Source organism: Bos indicus x Bos taurus, chromosome 9 (genome assembly GCF_003369695.1).
Source record: "Bos indicus x Bos taurus breed Angus x Brahman F1 hybrid chromosome 9, Bos_hybrid_MaternalHap_v2.0, whole genome shotgun sequence".
Classification (NCBI taxonomy): Eukaryota; Metazoa; Chordata; class Mammalia; order Artiodactyla; family Bovidae; genus Bos; species Bos indicus x Bos taurus.
In genome coordinates, this window is record NC_040084.1 from 88,424,780 (window position 1) to 88,445,788 (window position 21,009).

The window sequence follows — 21,009 nt, forward strand, 5'->3', positions numbered from 1 at the left end:
GATGCTCCTTTGTCTTTAGGTAATGAACGAGTCTTCTCATCTTTGTCATGAATATGTGCAGACAGCCCTGTTTCCTCACTAAGTGAGGACCAGGGCATGTTGATAAACGCTTAGATGCCTGGCAGGGTGATAGAAGTTCATTAATCATTGAACGAGAAGAAACCAAGGTTGTTTCTAAGTTCTGGGTGTGTACGTTCAGTCGATCGTGTTTGTGCAGAATGGCAGAGAGCACATAATACAGAAAGGCCAATCTGCCTCGCGCGTCAGAGGGACCTCAGATACCATCGTAGCTTCTGCGCTGTTATCTCAAGAAAAGAGCTTCCCTGGCACATAGGAGCCCCAAGGAGGTCAGTGTGTGATCCCTAACAGTCCCTTATAGCCCTAGAATTTTTATGAGACCATAGCTTATACAGAGCTTCCCTGGTGGCTCAGCAGGTAAAGAATCTGCCTGCAGTGCAGAGACCTGGGTTCAATCCCTGGATTGGGAAGATCCCCCGGAGAAGGAAAACTGTGTCCTCTCCAGTATTCTGGTCTGGAGAATTCCATGGACTGTATAGTCCGTGGGGTCGCAAAGAGTTGGACGCGACTGAGCAACTTTCACTTTTCATAGCTTATAGGGCCTCCCTATGATGTCATGACCGTAGCGTTTTTGTTTGTTTGTTTGTTTTTAAGGTAGCAAATCAGTGATTACTGTAAAATATAAGTCCTAATTGTCCCTGCAACTTCTGTGTACACAGCAAGTAGGGATGTGATAAAATAATTTACATATAAGCATCATCTCTCTGCCTCACTGAATAATTTCGTCGATAGCAAGCGTGCCTGCCAACAGTGGCTTTTTTGTTGCTGTTTTTTCTATTCAGTTTGTACCATGTGACTCACAGTGTCCTAGCAGATAAGAACAGAGAGACCTGGTTGTCCAGTGTTGGCTTTTGTGCAGAGCGCTGTTTCTTGTGAGGTCACCAACAGTGTTTGTCCAAATAGTGAGTCCTTTCCCAAAGCAGACCCACCGACAGTTCCTTTCTGAGAAGACTATGGGTTTCAAAGGTCGAATCAAACCAGGCTACAAAATGGCTATCTACTAGCTTCTGTGCTCACACAATCAGAGTATCAATGTTTCCTGTTTCCATTCATGCTGTAAGTTGAATAGCTGTAAACTCCTCCCCCCTCTGTCCCCCCAAAGAAAAGGGATTGCCAAGACAAATAATTCTTGTGACATAGGCAATTTCTCGCAAACTTTTTAAAACGTGCAGCTTTCAGAAGTCTATGTTGTGTGCTCTTCAGGAATGCTAAATCATAGTAAATGTATTTGCTTCATGACTCAAGACCAAGTCTGAGGTATAGTCCACATTAAATAATTCCTTCACCTGTATCTGTTTTTAAAATTATAGAGAGGACTTTTACAGTAAGGGAATAAATGGCTTATTTCAGATCCCTAACGTTTTCTTCAGGTCACTAAGAAAACGTTACTTACAGGTTTTCGATGTCGACAAGTCCCAGGAATTGGCTAGGAAAAGGAACTTGCCCCCACTCACAGCCAGATAACGTGCCCCCTTCCCAAGGGACGAAGACACAGATATACAGCACTGCACGGTGAAACATCCAAGTTAGTTCTTGTTGACGACACCTTATGAAGTGGTCCTTAATTTTAGAATTACCTAACCCTAACCCTAACCTTCCATTTTCTTATAGCAGTCTGATATTTGAACACAAAAGCACAGTATTTCAGACGTTTTCAGCAGATGAGAATCTGGCACTTCCTCCTTGTTTGGGTTTTCTTCACATTCTTTGCCTCCATATTTCCTTTGCATTTAGAAGCCACAGTCTTGAAACTTTACCGTGGCATCCTGTTTCCTTCCCCAGCTGAAGTTGTATCTGTTACAATTCCCCACACCTCCATATGTGTCTATCTACCCATTTCCACTGAATGATAGCATTTAGTTTAGATCACCACTGGCTCCTTCTCTAATAGTTTCTTCTTTTCTTCGTTAATTAATTCTTTTTTCTTTTTTTGCACTGGGTGTTATGTTGGTTACTAGTGATACAAAGATGATTAAGATATGGTCCCTTCCTCCACTCAGGCTAATTAGGATGCTACATGCAGAAATAGGTGTGTGTCTGTGGGGCAGCAAACCAGAAGGCTAGGAGGGGCAGAGAGCAGCTTCCTCTTCCTGAGAAGATCAGAGGCCCGTACTTGGAGAGCATGGCAATCCACTCCAGTATTCTTGCCTGGAGAATCCCATGGACAGAAGAGCCTGGCAAGCTACAGTCCATAGGGTCGCAAAGAGTCAGACACAACTGAAGCAACTTAGCATGCACACATGTGCCTTGCAGTGTTAATCTCTCCTACAGACATGGTCCCTATCCTCATGGAGTTTATAGTCTTAATAGGGGAGCTTCATGTGGAAACGTGCATCCAGCTGGAAAGACCTTAGAGATCGTTTGATCAAACCCTGTTAGGTGAATAACAGTCTACTTCTGACAATAGGATAACATTAACCAGTTTTTAAAAGTCCTTAGCGTTTAAAAATAAAACCTGTAAAACTTTGGTTACTTGAATCCCTATACCAGGGGTACCACTGAGATAGGGATTTTTGCTGTCAACAATCTCCTCTGGTTTTGACCTTTATCTACAATCAGCCCTTTGCATCCGCAGATGCGGAAGGCTGACTACATTCAATGTACCGCTCCATTTTATATAAAGAGCTTTATAGAAGCATCCTCAGATTATGGTGTTCACAGGGGCTGCTGGAACTAATCCCCTGTGAATGCTGAGGGTCGGCTACAGTGATAAAATCACCAAAATTGTCCTAAATACTGTATTAAAAGGAATGTCTTTTACTTCTTCAGATTGCCCTGCTATGTCTCTTGTTTAAAGGAAATATAGTAAAGGGAAAGAGAATGACTTGTAGCTATGTTCATTCCAAATTGAATACTTTCAAAGGAATATTTTTCAATATGTCAAAAGCATATCAACAGTCATAAAAAAAATTTATATCCTCTGGCACCATACTCTTACCCTTGGGAATTTATTCCAAGAATATAATTTGAAACAAGTTAAACTCATATGCCCAGATACTTTGCAGCATTCTTTATATTGGAAACAACTCAAACATTGAATAACAGGCAGAAGAATTTTGCAAATCTTGGTACAGCAACTTAACAAAATTATAAGCTGCCACTTATAATCACAAATTTGAAAGTTTGTAGTACAGTAAGAAAACTGTGATAACTTTAAAAAAGCAGACTACAAAATTCTACCTATTCTATAAAAATTATATAGTCATATGAGGCACTAAAAGGAAACCGTAAAGAATTAGGACAACTGGTTGACTAAAGAAAGGTCAGAAAGAGTCTGGAAAAAAAAAAAAAGGATCTGAAATTATTGGTGTTTTATTTTTATTAATTTTTTAATAATATGTGTGTTCAATGAATGCTAGACACAAATTTGTTCACAGGTTAAATAGTTTTTATTTTATCTTAGTCAATTTTTTTACTGTCTATTCCTATCTCTGCCATAAATTATGGCTTTGGTTGTACTGTGAGTATGTAGTACATATTCCATAAATATTTACCTTCTGTTACATTGATAGTATTTCTTTCCTAGAGCAGTGTGCTTCTCAAATTTTAATGAGCATTCATCTCACCAGGGGATCTTGTCAGAATGCTGGTTCTGGTTCAGTTGTTCTGGGATAGAACCCAGGAGTCTGCGTTTCTAAGCCCCCAGGGGCTGCTCATGTGTCTGGTCCAGCTCTCTGTTCTGTGTATGAAGATGCTGCTGCTGACCCAGAGTCAGGGGTTATCCTCTTGGAAGGCAGTATTGGATAGCCCCCCTGGTATAGCCAGAACTGCCTCAGTAACATTTCTAGCAGTCTGGGGGCAGTGAAAGAATGGTTACAGATGACTGTCTTCTGTGGTTATGAAATAAAGATGCTATCTTATCAGGCCTGATGATCAACCTTAAGCCACTCAACTAATATCAACTTTGTCCACTAATAGAAATGGCATTAATATAAGTGATTCTGTGTGTGTCTTATAAAGAGTAAGAAAAGATTTTCTATGGTACTCATGCTAGCAGTGTTGTTTGACACTGATTGACTATTTGGAACCTGATTAAAAACTTGAAAATCCCATCTGGGTTAAGAAAAGCTTTGCCTTGACATTCTACACTGGAAGAAAAATCTTGGCCAGGCAGTGAATCCTTAAGGAGCAGTGGTGTGAAGCCGACTCAAGAGTCATATTTTTACAATTCTGAACACTGTAAACATAAGGAACATAAAGAAGCAGAACATTTTCTAAAACCAGGGGAACATCTTTTTACCTTTTTGTATGTACAGGATACCATGGTGTATAGTAGCCTTGAACGTGGAGAGGAATTTGACATCCTTTGATTTTGAACCATATCAATGATTGTCAAAACTTACCGTTGTTTTAGAAGATCATAGCAGGTTTCCAACTTGATTCTCCACAGTGACTGAAGCTGGCTTTGGTGCTGATATTGGCATGGAGAAATTCTTCAACATCAAGTGCAGAGCTTCTGGTTTGGTGCCCAGCGTTGTGGTTCTGGTGGCGACCGTGCGGGCTCTGAAGATGCATGGAGGTGGACCGAGCGTAAGTTCCATGCTTCCTTTCTAATAAAACAGAATGAAGCCAAATTGAGTCTTTGAGACACTCAAACCTGCTTCATCACTACAGTTTTCTAAAATGTCTCCTTTTTCATAAATCATCATTTCAGGGCACTTAGAGTTCGGTAAGATCAAGTAATTAGTAACACCCACCAAGTTATTTCTAAGCAGTATTTTGGAAAGGAGCATAATGTAACCTCTAAGAGTCTAAACTGAAGCTTGTATCAACATTTTATAACCCCATGGTAATGGGAGGATAGAGGCTCTGTTTCCTGAATGAAGAACAGAAGGGTAAGAGTGATGGCTTTTGTGGGTGAGGTAGTTCAGTGTTTGTATAGATCATTTTTTGGTTCACTGATGCTACATCTCATCAGATTTCATCTAGCACTATTTTCCTCCTGTTTCTGTTTATTATGATTTCACTTTATAACTCTGTTAGACTGGATTATTTCTGAGAGAGCTTTGCCTAGAAATCTCAAATTCTGGTTTAACGTTTTTAAAGACTTTATCAAAAGTCTCACATGTAGAATTCACACACAACTGAAAGGGAAATTTGTCTTCCATAGCAAAGGTGTATTTTTTTTTTTCTTTTTTTAGGGATTTCCAAAGGGAGAATGAGAGATCTTGTGCTCATTCATCATTTTTGAAATAAAATGGTTTGGCATTTCTTTATCACTTAAATCTTGATATACAACACAAACTGCCAAATCTGATTTCTTAACTGGCATGCTCTGTATGCAAACATCACACAATAATCAATTACATAGCATAAAGAAATAAGTTTGCCATGATGAAAAACCATAATATGTAGTATTTAATTGTCTTATCAATTCTTTGTCCTAGGAGGGGCAGATGTTATTTTATACCATTTTACAGATGAGGAAACTAAGGTTTGGTGGGTTTAGGGGATATGAGCTTATTTGAGCAGTATCACCAGGTCTGAAGTTTATGGCTGAGGTCCAGATCCTCCACTTTTTGTCCAGCAGACAGAGCTGAATATGAATAAAGGGGAAACTTTTTTGAATCCCTAATCCACTCATTGATACCAGAAATAAATTTGAAATTCCCCCTCCCTGTTTTACAACCTAAAAATTATAAAATCAAAGGGCTTTAATACTTAAAGGGCTTAGACACTGTCTAGTCTGGTTCAGATAAAATTACAGAGCTACAGGAGAATTCCAGATCTTGCTTAGTAATCTATTTAGGGGACTAATCAAACATGAAATCAAGGTCTCCTGACTTTAATTCCACACTCTAGTTTCGTCTTTGTCCTATAAAAATTCACTACATGATTTATAATCCTATTTCGGTTCATCTTAATGTGTGTGCTCTCTTTTACAATGATTGCATTTTCTGCTCACCTTAATCCTTGGTACCTCATCCACTTCTACTTAATGTCATGGTTCCATGCTAGTGATGATTGTAACATGACTCGAGATACAGTTGGAAGATGATAAAGGGGAGGATCAGGAAGCCAATTGAAGTTTAGCTTTCCTCTCCTGGCCTCCAGTAGTGCTTCTCCTTTATATTATTTTCTGAATGTCTGTAGGTCTGTCTCCCTCCTTAACTCTGAATTCCTTGAAATTAAGGACTGTGTCGTATTAATTTGTATATTCCTCATGCCTGGCATAGTCTGTATCAAAGAAATGTTTTCAGTAATTGAATAATAAATGAACTTTGATCTTCTTAATCCTGTATTCTCTGTTATCCACCTCATTCCTTCTTACTTGAATCAACTCTGTTACTAATGTTTTTGATCCTTTATCATTTCTACTTCCTTTTGATATCGTTACACAGATAACCACGGCTGCCTCTTATGTTTATTCAGCTTGTTTTTTTCCCATAATTTGTGCAGTGGAAAATCCTATGACCCTTGAACTTGCCCATTTTAGCCCCAATCATATCTCATCTTCCAAAATGCTGACCATTCTTGATACGGTAAAAGAACAAACACTTTTGGATCCAGATATTTCTTTCATAATTAGTTTTTTAAACATGGTGTCATAAGGAGGGTTCTCCACAACCAGTAAGATGTGTATTTATATTAAAAAGAGTTATTGTAAGGAATTATTAATACCCAATTATGGAGGCTGACAAGTCCAAAAATCTACAGAGTGGGCAACTGCTGGAGACTCAGAAAAGCCAATATTCCAGCCCCAGTCTGCTGGAGAATTCTGCTCAGATTCTTTTTGTTCTAGCAGGCCTTCAGCTGATTGGATGTGTCCCACCTACACTGTGTCATTCAAAAACACCTTCATAGAAATACCTGGAATATCATGTTCCTTCACAATTTAAAAAAAATTTTGTCGTAGAGGTAACTTTTCAAACGATTTCTAATATCCTCAAGACCTCTTTGCAGAGAGGAGAGTAGATCACCACATCCTTGGTGAGTTAAAATGGCTGGGGTTTCTCACTGAAACCAGTTGCAGGGTATAGACCACCACCACCCCCCCTCCCAAAAAAAAGAAAAAGAAATGTGGAACTGTGAAAAGTCACTAAACTGGGGTTTCAGAACCCAGTTACAACAGTTCATGCCCCTGTTCTGCTCTCATTCGTTGTGTAACCGTGAGCAAGACGCCTGCCTTCTCTCAACTTCAGTTTCCTTATCTTCAAGCTGCCAACCCCACTGGTTTCTGTGAGAAATTAGGCTCAAAAGGGAAAAACTAATGGCGATTATTTTAAAATGGTTTAGAATTTATTTAGAATGATGATGCACTCTGTATAAATCATATTGTGGGTTCCCTTTTTTGCTAGGATAATGGGCAACAGTATGAAATTAGAATTGCCTGAGGAGTTTTTTAACTGTTGCTGACCGTGGGTCCCACTCCCAGAAATCCTGGTTTAATTGGTCAGGGTGGAGCTCAGGCTTCAGTGATTTTTTTAAAAGCACCCAAAAGACTTTATGTTCCTCCAGGGCCACCAATGATTGCTTTAAAGCACAAAATGTGCTTTTCAAGTGAACCTTCCAGAGAGGGACCATGATTTGTTTTTCTTTCAGATCTTTTATCAGAGTTAACAGTGTGACAGGACTATTCTTAATTTTTATCTTTTCTTATCTCAGGTAACTGCTGGGGTCCCTCTTAGAAAGGAATATACCGAAGAGGTAAGAGTGGAGAATTATTCAAATCCAGTTAACCATTGGCTGGCAGCTGAGTCTCAGTCAGGAAACTGGTTCTCTGCCAGTGGCCTCTTAGAAAAGTGCTTCTCTAATAATCTAATGGGTGGAGAAAGGGATAAAAATCCATTCAGTTAACTCTCCAATCTTAAGAAAAGGTGGGTGTAGGCTTTCTGTCTGGGCAGTCATCTGAGCAGGCTTCCTGGTCTCCAGCACATAAAGGTATATGAAGCTTGTGTGCTTAGTCGCTTAGTCGTGCCCGACTCTGCAACCCTATGGTCTATAACCCACCAGGCTCCTCTGTCCCTGGGGGTTCTCCCGGCAAAAACACTGGAGTGGGTTGCCATGCTGCAGGTCTCCCGCATTGCAGGCGGATTCTTTACCATCTGAGCCATCAAGGAAACCCATATGAAGTTTATACCCATGTATTCTTTTGATGACTTGCAGATTTTGATGGACTGGCAGCAGTACCTCTTAGCTCCTACAGGTGGCACCATGAATTTGAGCAGAGAGTAGCTGGACAGGGCTGTCACCCTCCGGGGACCGTATGCCTTCTTGTCCACCAGCCCACAGAGCGTGGGCATGTTGCTGATGTGTTGGCTGCCAGTCAGCAGCAGAAATAGCTGCCTGGCTGGAGACCCAAATATGCCATTGGATCTAGAATAATTTTAGACTTTATTTGGAAAATGAGCCTCTTCCTCCTGCAGCCATCTTTTCTTGGGGGAAAAAAAAATGACTTAGGCTTTCTTGCATAGCTTCCAGGACAGTAAAGTAAGCGTGTGCTGTGCTTAGTTGCTCAGTCATATCTGACTCTTTGTGACCCCGAGGACTGCTGCCCACCAGGCTCCTCTGTCCACGAGGATTCTACAGGCAGGAATACTGGAGTGGGTTGCCATGCCCTCCTCCAGGGGTTCTTCCCAACCCAGGGATCAAACCCAGGTCTCCTGCATTGCAGGCAGATTTCTTTACCGACTGAGCTACCAGGGAAGCTAAAGTGAGCATAGATGGAACAAAACCTGCCAGAGTGGGCTTGCCATTGTCATTTGTCAGGTTTAATGGGAGGTGATACTATGCAGGGGTCTGGTTTTTCTTACAGAACCTCCAGCTGGTGGCAGATGGCTGCTGTAACCTGGAGAAGCAAATTCAGATCGCTCAGCTCTTCGGGGTCCCTGTTGTTGTGGCTCTGAATGTCTTCAAGTAAGTCAAGCGTCCTACGTTAAATGCGGGCATATCACTGGGCCACCCTGTGAAGTACATTTGTGTTTTGAGGATGTTTGGGCTTTTCTGTGCTTCATCTAAAGTATAGAGAAATAACTCTACTCATTCTATTTGTTTGGTTTTCTTTGGATTGGTTTTACTTTAGCAGATGTGTTCCCAAATATTAGCAGGGAAGTGAAATCTGTAAAGTAAGTTACCATTTCTTTCACTTTTATCATTATTATTATTAATTCTGACCAGCATTTCTTACTGAAAGACGATGGATGATCAAAGGGATATGCTATGGAATTTTCTCAATAAAACCTTTAACAATTTGAAATATTTGAGATAATAGTTGAAGAGGATTTTTCCCCCCATGCTTTGCTTAAGATCTGATTTATTTAAACACAATGTAACCACTTTTGATGTTTAGAATATATTCAGTGTTTGGGAGCAAAGTTCTGTATAAGCAGTTAGTCTTTCTTTGAAAACATCGCTAAATGAATACAGATGCAAAACCACAAACATTTTCATCACCAGGACCGACACCCGCGCAGAGATTGACTTGGTGTGTGAGCTTGCGAAGCGGGCCGGCGCCTTCAATGCAGTCCCCTGCTATCACTGGTCGATTGGTGGGAAAGGGTCAGTGGACCTGGCTTGGGCTGTGAGAGAAGCTGCAAGCAAAGAAAGTCGTTTCCAGTTCCTGTATGATGTGCAGGTAAGATCCAGCACAAGGATGAGGATATGCCAGGCCAGTGCTAAGAGCTTCGCACAGGTTGTCACGACAGCTCTGCAGATAAGGATTAACAGAAGGTTGAAGAGGCTGAACCATCTGACCAGGTCCGGCTCCCTGGGACCCCAACTCTTTGGCCCCTAGCCTGTGTTCTGCACTCAGTGCAGAGGGGCTTTGGAGTATAGGGTTCAACAAGGTTGGCACAGGAACAAGACTTTTGAGCAACTTCATCGTTGTTGTTCAGTTGCTCAGTCATGTCCAGCTCTTTGCAACCCCATGGACTGCAGCATGCCAGGCTTCCCTGTCCTTCACCATCTCCTAGAGCTTTCTCAAACTCATGTCCATTGAGTCGGTGATGCCATCCAACCATCTCATCCTCTGTCGCCCCCTGCTCCTCCTGCCTTCAGTCTTTCCCAGCATCAGGATCTTTTCCAGTGAGTCGGCTCTTTGCATCAGGTATCCAAACTATTGGAGTTTCAACTTCAGCATCAGTCCTTCCAGTGAATATTCAGGATTGATTTCCTTTAGGATTGACTGGTTTGATGTCCTTGCAGTACAAGAGACTCTCAAGAGTCTTCTCCAGCACTACAGTTCAAAAGCATCAATTCTTCGGCTTTCATCAGTTCAGTTTAGTTCAGTCATTCAGTTGTGTCCAACTCTTTGCAACCCCATGAAATTCAGCTCTCATCATGCTTGGGAAATCATGGGCAGTATTTTCTTTGTCTGTTTCTGTTAAATCCCCTTTGTATCGTGGTTTTCTTGAGCTATTAAATATGTCTAATATATATATTTTTTTAATTTTTGGATTGTGGTAAAACACATATAACATAAAACTGACCACCTTTTCCATTTTTAGGTGAATAGTTCACTAGTGTTAAGTACCTTCACATTGTTGTACAACCAGCATCTCTCTCCATAGGTCTTTTCATCTTGCAAAACTCTGTACCCCTCAAACACTAACATTTCATTTTTCCTTCTCCTTTATTCCTGGCTGTCTCATGCCAGTGAAGCCATAGAATATGTCCCTTTTTTGACTGGCTTATTCACTGTCTCAGTCCTTTCAGGCTGCTATGAGGAATATCATAGTATTGGATCGACGTGTTAACAGCAGAGATTTATCACTGATACTTTTGGAAGCTGGGATGTCTGAGATCAAGGCATAAGCGGATTGGATATCTGGCGAGGGTCTTGTTGTTTCTTAGATGGCAGTCTCCTCACTGTATCCTCATGTGGTGAAAGTGGGGAGGGATCTTGTCTTTTATAAAAGCACTAATCCCTTGCATGAGGGGTGCACCCGTATGACCTAATCACTCCAGGGCCTAACCTTCTAGTAACATCAACCTAATCACTCCCAAAGTCCTCACATCTGAATACACCATCCCATTGAGAATTAGGCTTCAACATACCAATTCTGGGGGCACAGAAGCATTCAGTCTATAGCCCTTACTTAGCATAATGTTCTCAAGGTTTATCCATGCTATTGCATACGTCAGAACTTCCTTAAGGCTGAAAACAGTCCATTGTGTGTTTATGCCCTTGTGTCTGTCAGTGGCCGGTTGGGTTTCTTCCACTTCTTGGCTGTTGTAAATAATGCTGCTTGCTGCTGTGAACATGTGTGTAAAACTGTGCTTCCAGTTCTTTTGGGTATATATGCTGAAAAGGAGTTGCTGGATTGTCTAGTATATATTTAAAAACAGCTTCATAATGAGCATTCAGTCAGCATATCTGAACTTCCCAGGATCTCAGTCTCTCCATTCATCTTTGTTCCTATCCACACATCTCCATTCTGAATCTGCTGGCTCCAGCTCTGGCTGTTGGATTTGCCCTCTTAGGTAGTCCTTGATTGCTGGAGTTCTCAGCCTTAACTGGTGGCTTCTCCCATCCCTTCATTCCTCACAAGTTCTGTTGGTCTTGAGTCTAGAGTTAAATCATCAAGAATATGATGATTATTCAACGGCTGAGGAGGGCTTGTCGTGTGCCAGGCACTTTGTACTTGGTAACTTCTTTAGTCCTTACTTCCCTGCTTTCCCCTCATTTTACATATAAGGAAACAAACAATTGTCAGGAAACAGACCATCACCCAACCCTGATCGAGAACCGCACTGACTGGCAATGGCAGATTTTAATGATTTCACATTCAAAAACTGGCTCTTTCAGGAAAACCATGCAAGGTGAAAAGAAGGTCAATAAATAGAAGCAGTATTTTGTGAGTTACGCTGTCTTTGACATGCACTAACCCTAAAATGAACCCTTTTCCTTCCCACCAATATTAAAAATTTTTGTTGTAAATTCGCGTTCATTGTAAAGATGATGCTGTTAAAATGTCTGCTCTTCTGTGAAAAGCGGATTAATTTTATAACAGTGTTGCCTCAATATTTGGTAGGATTCTTGCCTCCTTTGCCCACATACTCTGTAACACAGAAATTAGATTTGAGCTGCATAATTGCTTATGCAGTTCAGCCTTTTATTGCTTCATGACAGTTTATGAAAAGAGACTCTCTCCCTAATAGTTCTGTCCCTCATGCTGGCAAGTCCATTTTAGATCATAGAAGACAATTTACAGTCTTGTAACAGTGTAGAAATCTGAGGTCACCATTGCAGGTAGTAACAGAATTTAAGCTCCCCCCACCCGCCGTCCACCAGATTTCTTACATAATCACTGTTGGTGAACCTTTATGGACTAAGTAATGCTTTTCTTTTCTAAGTTTTAAGTAATAGTTTTTTTTGAAACCCTTTTAATTCATTTCATTTTTTTTTTTCCCCATAACTAACCCTTTTGATGCTTGATAGCTCCATAGGGAGGTATGAGACTGCCCTACGGGAAAAAAAAGAAGTGTTAAAATACTTTTGGATAAAACAGCCTGATAAAAGAAACACCCGGCTGCCTTTGCTTCTTTGTACAAACCGGGTTTCTGTGTATCACCCCAGACTCTATTCCACCCAGAATGTATTGGGGGCAGGATTGATGGCATCTCATTTCCTGCTCCAGTCCCGCCCCCATCTTGTTTTACCGAAGAAAGACAGCTGAGCTGATTAACGAATCAGAAATAGTGTAGGAGCGCAGGGCATGACTACTTTCGTGGGGGAAGTAGAAATCATCTCAAAAGCCCAAATGGAAAGAGGAACAGCTCGAAAGAAAAAGAAACACCTGGCCTCAGAGACACCGTGAAGCCAGACAGCTCCCTGAGTCTGTGGCTTTCTGATGACCTGTCCATTAGTTAAAGTGAGAATCAAGCTGCTCTTCGAACTCAGGAGTCTGTGCCAACCTGTCGAAAATTGAGAGATGCAACCACTGTTCTTTACAGAACAATTCTGCGTGTCTTTCACCAGAGTAGCTTCTAATTCAAGAGCAGGTGAAAGTTGTTCACGTTACAGAGGAAGCTGTTGATTAATTCAAAATTATAATTTTTTTTAAATATAGAATAAGGGGCAGGGGCCTAATTGCTCAAAGGAAGTTTATCATGTAAGAATTAATATATTTAATATACTGCATCATTTCCTTTCACCCCTTAAGGATGATCACAGTCAGTCAGTTCAGTCGCTCAGTCGTGTCCGACTCTTTGCGACCACATGAATTGCAGTACGCCAGGCCTCCCTGTCCATCAGCAACTCACAGAGTTCACCCAGACTCATGTCCATCGAGTCAGTGATGCCATCCAGCCATCTCATCCTGTGTCGTCCCCTTCTCCTGCCCCCAATCCCTCCCAGCATCAGAGTCTTTTCCAATGAGTCAACTCTTCACATGAGGTGGCCAAAGTACTGGAGTTTCAGCTTTAGCATCACTCCTTCCAAAGAAATCCCAGGGCTGATCTCCTTCAGAATGGACTGGTTGGATCTCCTTGCAGTCCAAAGGACTCTGAAGAGTCTTCTCCAACACCACAGTTCAAAAGCATCAATTCTTTGGCGCTCAGCCTTCTTCACAGTCCAACTCTCACATCCATACATGACCACAGGAAAAACCATAGCCTTGACTAGATGGACCTTTGTCAGCAAAGTAATGTCTCTGCTTTTGAATATGCTATCTAGGTTGGTCATAACTTTCCTTCCAAGGAGTAAGCGTCTTTTAATTTCATGGCTGCAGTCACCATCTGCAGTGATTTTGGAGCCCAGAAAAATAAAGTCTGACACTGTTTCCACTGTTTCCCCATCTATTTCCCATGAAGTGATGGGACCAGATGCCATGATCTTCGTTTTCTGAATGTTGAGCTTTAAGCCAACTTTTTCACTCTCCACTTTCACTTTCATCAAGAGGCTTTTGAATTCCTCTTCACTTTCTGCCATAAGGGTGGTGTCATCTGCATATCTGAGGTGACTGGTATTTCTCCCGGCAATCTTGATTCCAGCTTGTGTTTCTTCCAGTCCAGCGTTTCTCATGATGTACTCTGCAAAAAAGTTAAATAAGCAGGGTGACAATATACAGCGTTGACGTACTCCTTTTCCTATTTGGAACCAGTCTTTTGTTCCATGTCCAGTGCTAACTGTTGCTTCCTGACCTGCATACAGATTTCTCAAGAGGCAGGTCAGGTGGTCTGGTATTCCCATCTCTTTCAGAATTTTCCACAGTTTATTGTGATCCACACAGTCAAAGGCTTTGGCATAGTCAACAAAGCAGAAATAGATGTTTTTCTGGAACTCTCTTGCTTTTTCCATGATCCAGCAGATGTTGGCAATTTGATCTCTGGTTCCTCTGTCTTTTCTAAAACCAGCTTGAACATCAGGAAGTTCATGGTTCACATATTTCTGAAGCCTGGCTTGGAGAATTTTGAGCATTACTTTACTAGTGTGTGAGATGAGTGCAATTGTGCGGCAGTTTGAGCATTCTTTGGCATTGCCTTTCTTTGGGATTGGAATGAAAATTGACTTTTTCAAGTCCTGATCACAGTATCCTGTCCTTTTAAGAATCTATTAGAAATACCCACCAAAACCCATCTTCTCTTGGACTTTTTCTTTTCTATTATTGCTTTTGACAGTTTATCTTTACACTTTACAGTATAATGTCTCTATATCTGTAAGCACCCAGGGAAATGCTATAGCAGATGAAAAAAGGAATCTGTATTTAACACTTTATAAGCTAACAAATTTCTCTGCCATGCATTATTTCAAGTATATCTAATCTATTTCTGTGGGATGTGTGAGCTCAATTCTGCTTTTTAAATGGGCAAACGAGATCTTAGAGAAGGTGAGGGACTTGCCCCATGACGAAATGGACACTTGATGAAAGCCGTAACATTATAGTTAAAGGGGTAAGACTTTGAGTACATTAGAACTGAGTTTAAATCTGGGCAGTGCCTTACCGTGGATGTAAACGTGGGCAGTTCTTCAAGTCTCAGCTTCCTTATCTATAAAATAGTGTCTGATATTGACATCAACTTCACCCAGTTGCTGTGAGAACAAAATGAAATGTCCCAGAGTAAAGAGCTGGGACATGGGAGGCTGGGGATCTAAGTTAGCTCTAACTTCTGTCTGTTTCACTTCAGAGGGCATTTCCTGAATTGACTTTCAGGAATCGTTTTGTAACTCAGGTAACTTTGTCAAACTCCAGGGATGGTGTCCTTTCCAAGTGGTTTAAACCCAGCAGTTAGAAGCTCCCAGGGCACCGGAAAAAAAGGCCTCCCCTAATTAAAGCCAGACATTTAGCCATCTTTCTCTATTAGAATTGGGAGCTGTTAGTGATTTATTAAAATCTCAGTCACTTTTGTAAAGGATGCATGGCACCGAAAGTCTGTCTGAATATTGTTTGTTACATCAGGAGTGAGGGTTGAAAACTGTCTCCCCATCCCTTCGCATCCTTCCTCTAACCTCACAGACACCGTGAGGTGCAGCCTTGACACCAAGAGAGGATGGTGTTTGTTTTTGTTTAAAGGTCTTTCCTGTTTCTTGTGTGAAGCCATGCTCTTGATCACAGCGGGGCTGGAATCAGGGGAGATCAAAACAGCCCAGGAAGACTGTCTAGGGCCATGCCAGCACCAAGGATTTCCGCCCTGTTGCACTCGCACTGCCTGTGTGTTTATGAGTGTTTTCTCCCCTGCTGGCATGCATTTGGGGGGTAGAGGAATTGGTTGGTTATTGAGGAATTATGTATTTTCTATTTCTTAAGGATTCAGATCAGTTTGGGGGTGGGTAATTGACAGATATCCTTTTAGTTGGACACTGGGCATTTGCAGCCAGAACCTCAAATTTTAAGGAAATGAATAAAAATACATGTGTATAAGTACTTGTATATATGTGTATAGAATGTATGTGTGTATGTAGTGGTGGTTTTTTTAATATTCCTAATGTGAAATTCCCTGTTTTTATCATTTTTAAATGTACCGTTCTGTGTATTTAGAAAATATAGAAATGTATACATTCATACTATATAGAGAGAGTTTAATTCATAAAATTTTAAAATTCAGAATGATCGTTATGTACATCCTCTGTGCCTTTTATATTTCACAGTAACTGCTGAACAAGCTTTAGGGAGAAGGGACGACCTTTCTTTTTACACCCTTGATTGTCCCTGTACTCTTATCTCCTTGTCAAGGCCTTGGCCTCCCTTGGCTCTCTCCTCCCTGTCCTCAGACCTGCCCTTGGTCTGCCTCTTTCCACCAGACCTTTTTTCAGCTCTCTCCTTTATATCCCTTGTGTGCAACTGAATATTTGGCACAGTTTATAGGAAGCTGCCCCTTGTATTTCCAGTCCCGTGAGTATCTCATGCAGAGTCCGTATCCCTCCCTGTGCTCTCGTGTTCTGCTTTCTTATTTATGTGAAGCTCTGGGTCTCCAGCCTGAACTGCTTCTAGCCCCTCCCTCGTTAGCCCTTCTCCCCTTACCTCTTCTTCATGATTCAGCTCCAAGTTCCCACACCGCCTCCATGCCACACCCTTTTGCAGACACACCTCAGATCGCTATCAGAGCTAGATTCTTCTCCAGCACTGGCCTCTAGGTTCCCTGTCCAGTGTCCTTTGGTCTCACTCACCTCCTTGGCCTACCGGCTGCCACACCCATCTTTGTTTGACATGTGTCTTCAGATCTGAATCTGTTGTTGGAACAGGCCAGCTTTCTCGATGGGCTTTGTGATTCTGGTAGACATCTGCCAGCTTAATCCCCTTGAGGCTAGAAATAGCACCTGATAAGAAAGAGTGGTCTGTACCCGTTTCACTTGTGCATGTCACAAGGATTCCTATAATTTCACCTAAGTGCTTTCTTGTAACTCGAAAAATGGAATGTCAATGTGGTGGAAGCTTCTAGAATTGCATTATATCATCCAGAACTATGGGCCAAGCAAGAAAGACAAGGGTGTAAAATGAATCATCAGTGTCGCACCTCCAGTTAGCCAGTCATTTTCTGCCTCATTCCATCCATCCCCTGAATTTTCTGACTTAAATTCAGATGACCTGAGACCACTCAACAGAGGTGCGTGATCAGTCACTGAGTTATGTCCAACTCTGTGGCCCCATGGGCTATAGCCACTGTGCTCCTCTGTCTATGGGATTTCCCAGGCAAGAATACTGAAGTGGGTTGCCATTTCCTACTCCAAGGGATCTTCCCAACGCAGGTAGTGAACCCACATCTCTTGTGTCTCCTACATTGGCAAGCACTTCTTTACTGCTGCGCCACCTGGGAAGCCCAGTAGGTACAGAATCCGTTTTCTCAGCCTGAAAAGCTGGCAACATTATTTAAATGTTATCACAACTGTATTAAAGACTACTTCAGGATTTGGGGAGGAAATCACTCAAAACAGCACAGGCTTCCAATCCCCTAGAATCTGAGAGGTTAGCGATTTGTTTTAGCCACCATTTTATTTCAGAAAATGATTTCTTTTTCTTTTCATGAAAGTAGTTTCCTCCCCCCCTTGAGTGAAACTTTTAATCTTAGACTAGAAGATTTTTCTTTGGCATCACAGCTCCAGTAGATAAATTAGGGAAATATGATTCCATCCCATGAAAATAGAGCCTGAGCTTCACCTCATGTCCATTTGTATGAGTCTCTCAACACACTGAGGTTTGTGAGTAACTTTGTGCAAGGAGGAACATCAAGTGTGTCATAAAAATACATGAACATCGTTAGGCCAAGCAAGTGCTCAGGCCACTACCAGCCCTTCCGCCTCCTGTGGGTGAGATCGTTAAATTCATATGTTCCTCTGTTTTCCTTTGGTGTCACTGTTATGTTCTACTTAAGACTATACAAGCCCAGGAGACTACTCAATAACCTAGACGGAATGGATATGTGTATATGTATAACTGAATCACTTCGCTGTCCACCTCAAATAAGCATATGAGCCTTCCCAGATGGTGCTAGTGGTGCATTACCTGGAGGTTCTGTGCCATGCAGGCGATGTGGGTTCAATCCCTGGATTGGGAAGATCCCCTGGAGAAGGGAATGGCAACCCACTCAAGTATTCTTGCCAGGAGAATCCCATGGACGAGGGAGCTTGGTGGGCTATGGTCCATGGAGTCACAGAGCTGGACATTAAAAATTAAAAAGCAAAACAAAACCAAAATATTGAAATAAGCACTTTATTTTTAAATTTTTTAATTGTTCAAATGAAAGTAAATTAAGGACTAATAAAAGAGATCCATAGTGAGGAAAAATCCTCAACTAGTAGTAAAAATATAAAATTTTCCACTAGATGAAACAAAATTCAAATCAGTATTCAGTTAGCATATTTTAAAACAAGGCACTATATTACTATCACTTGAGTTTGCGCTGTTAGACACTATGTTGACTCCTTTGCATATTTAGTTTCATGAAATATCATCCTCAAGATGTCCATCTACAGTAAATCAGACAGTCAGAATTCCTGTGACCTGAAATAAATCAAAACTGAAGGCAATACCATGATGTGAAATTAGATATGAAATAAATAGTGCCACCACAAAAAAAAAAAAAAATTAAATTAAATTAAACATAAAAAAAAAAATAACAGGAAAAAGAAAGAGAAAGAAGGAAAAGAAGAAAGAAAATTACTTCAGTTGTTAAAAAGGAAGAATTAAAGAAATTATAGTGCACCTGCATAATTTGGAAATTATATTGTAGAATTCCATAAATATGCATATGAAAAAGACTCAAAGAGCATATATGAAGAGGTTAGCAGACATTACAGAGTTGTAGTATGAAAAGTGCTTTATTTTCTTTGCTGCTTCTTTTCTTTTCCAGATTTTCTGCGTTAATCTTGTATTACTTTTGTACTAGGGGAAAAGAAGAATATTATAATAAATAAAAATATTTTAGTGTGAAAAAAAAAATAAAATAAAGAGCATCCTTCGACTGCCAAAAAAAAAAAAAACTGAAGGCAAAACAGACTAACAAGAAAGAGTATACAAAGTCACTCTTGTGCTGTGAATGTGAATTCCTTATCATCATCATTTCACATGGACAAATATGGGCTTTCTGGCGATGAGCCTCTCTTCATTCTCAGACCTCAGCTCTCTCTACCTTGCATCCTGGTTTTCTTAGGAGAGCGAGTTTCCTCTGGGATTCTTCTGGACTGACCTGTTGCTTATGACCAACACGCCGGCGAGGCTAGCCACTTGGGGAGCTGGCTCATGGCAGTCGGCACGTACACCTTGGGTAGCTCAGATGTGCTGGTTTCCAGCCAAGGACATGCTTTGTGTTAAAGATAAAAAGCTCTGTTGTTCTCAGTCACAACGCAGAGCTGCTCCCATGACACTAGGGGGAGTGTTGTAATGAAGCTCCTGGTGTAAGGTGGGTTCATGTTATTTACTTTTATTGAAGTACAGGAAAGGCCATGTAACAAACTACATTTTATTTTCTCCAAGTCTAGCAGATTCATGCTTTTTTTTTTAAATTGAAGTATAGTTGATTTACAATGTTAGGTTAGTTTCTGGTATACGGTGGAGTGATTGAAATATATACACAGGTATATATATATATACACACACGTATATATATATATGTGTGTATATATATATATGTGTGTATATATATATTCTTTTCAGAATTTTTCCTATTATAGGTTATTATACGATGCTGAGGGTTTCCAAGGTGGTACAATGGTAAAGAGTCCTCCTGCCAATGCAGAAGATGCAAGTTCAATCCCTGGGTCGGGAAGGTCCCCTGGAGAAGGGAATGGCAACCCACTCCAGTATTCTTGCCTGGGAAATCCCATGGACAGAGGAGCCTGGCAGGTTACAGTCCACAGGGTTGTCAAGAGTCTGAGGAACGACTGAGCAACTTAGCATGATTAACTACATGCATGTGAAAGAACTATCTGAAACCAGAGGAAGGATTACCTGAGAGGATTAGAGAAAACAATACTAATGAGGATTGAGAATCATTTCTCTGGGGTCACAAAGAGTCAGGTACAACTGAGCAACTGAATACACACACACTTATGATGTTGAATATTGTTCCTTATGCTATACAGTAGAACCTTGTTATTTATCCATTTTATAAATAGTTGTGTGTGTGTGTTTATCCCAAACTCTTAATTTATTCCCTCCCTCCTTCCCTTCTCATAGCTGTAAATTTGTCTTCTTTGTCTATGCCTCTTTCTGTTTTGTAAATGAGTTCATTTGCATCAGTTTTTTAGATTGCACATCTGTGATGTATGATTTTTGTCTTTCTGTCTGAATTACTGTACTTAGTACAATAGTCTCTCTGTTCAGTTCAGTTCAGTCACTCAGTCGTGTCCAACTCTTCGCGACCCCATGAATCTCAGCACGCCAGGCCTCCCTGTCCATCACCAACTCCCAGAGTTCACTCAGACGCACGTCCATCGAATCGGTGATGCCATCCAGCCATCTCATCCTCTGTTGTCCCCTTCTCCTCCTGCCCCCAATCCCTCCCAGCATCAGAGTCTTTTCCGATTAGTCAACTCTTCACATGAGGTGGCCAAAGTACTGGAGTTTCAGCTTTAGCATCATTCCTTCCAAAGAAATCCCAGGGCTGATCTCCTTCAGAATGGACTGGTTGGATCTCCTTGCAGTCCAAGGGACTCTCAGGACTCTTCAGGAATCAAGGTAGTGATTCCAGAGGTCTTTTCAAGAAAGATCATGTCATCTATCTTTGAGTAGCTCAGCTTCTTTAAGCCTGAATCACCCCATCAACACTATGAATGTGGTGAAGGGTGAAGCCTCCAGCCTTCCTTCCTGGTGTCACTCAGCCAGGGTTCCAGGTGGGCAGACTCTAAATGAGAAACTGTAGACAACATGACCCTAGTTAGGGTTTCTTTCTAGAGCTGTGCTGCCCAAGCCATAGCCACTGGTGACAGGAAGCTATTGAAGTTTGAATTAACTGAAATCAAGAGCTCATTTCCTCATTTCAGCTACTTAATAGTTACATGAGGCAGGTGGCTTCCGGCCTGGAAAGCGTGGTTGTAGACCGTTGCCATCCTTATAG

The 21,009-nt window shown here is 41.2% G+C and overlaps 1 protein-coding gene across 2 annotated transcripts in view; it reads left to right on the top strand.

The window, feature by feature from the left end:
- MTHFD1L (methylenetetrahydrofolate dehydrogenase (NADP+ dependent) 1 like) overlaps nucleotides 1-21,009 on the top strand; it is a 182,015-nt gene that overhangs the window by 101,339 nt on the left and 59,667 nt on the right. For both annotated transcript variants that reach the window (XM_027551844.1, XM_027551845.1), the window contains exons 21-24: nucleotides 4,469-4,608; nucleotides 7,684-7,725; nucleotides 8,834-8,934; nucleotides 9,475-9,652. In XM_027551844.1, the coding sequence (XP_027407645.1) occupies nucleotides 4,469-4,608; nucleotides 7,684-7,725; nucleotides 8,834-8,934; nucleotides 9,475-9,652 (461 nt within the window). The remainder of the gene's footprint in view (nucleotides 1-4,468; nucleotides 4,609-7,683; nucleotides 7,726-8,833; nucleotides 8,935-9,474; nucleotides 9,653-21,009) is intronic.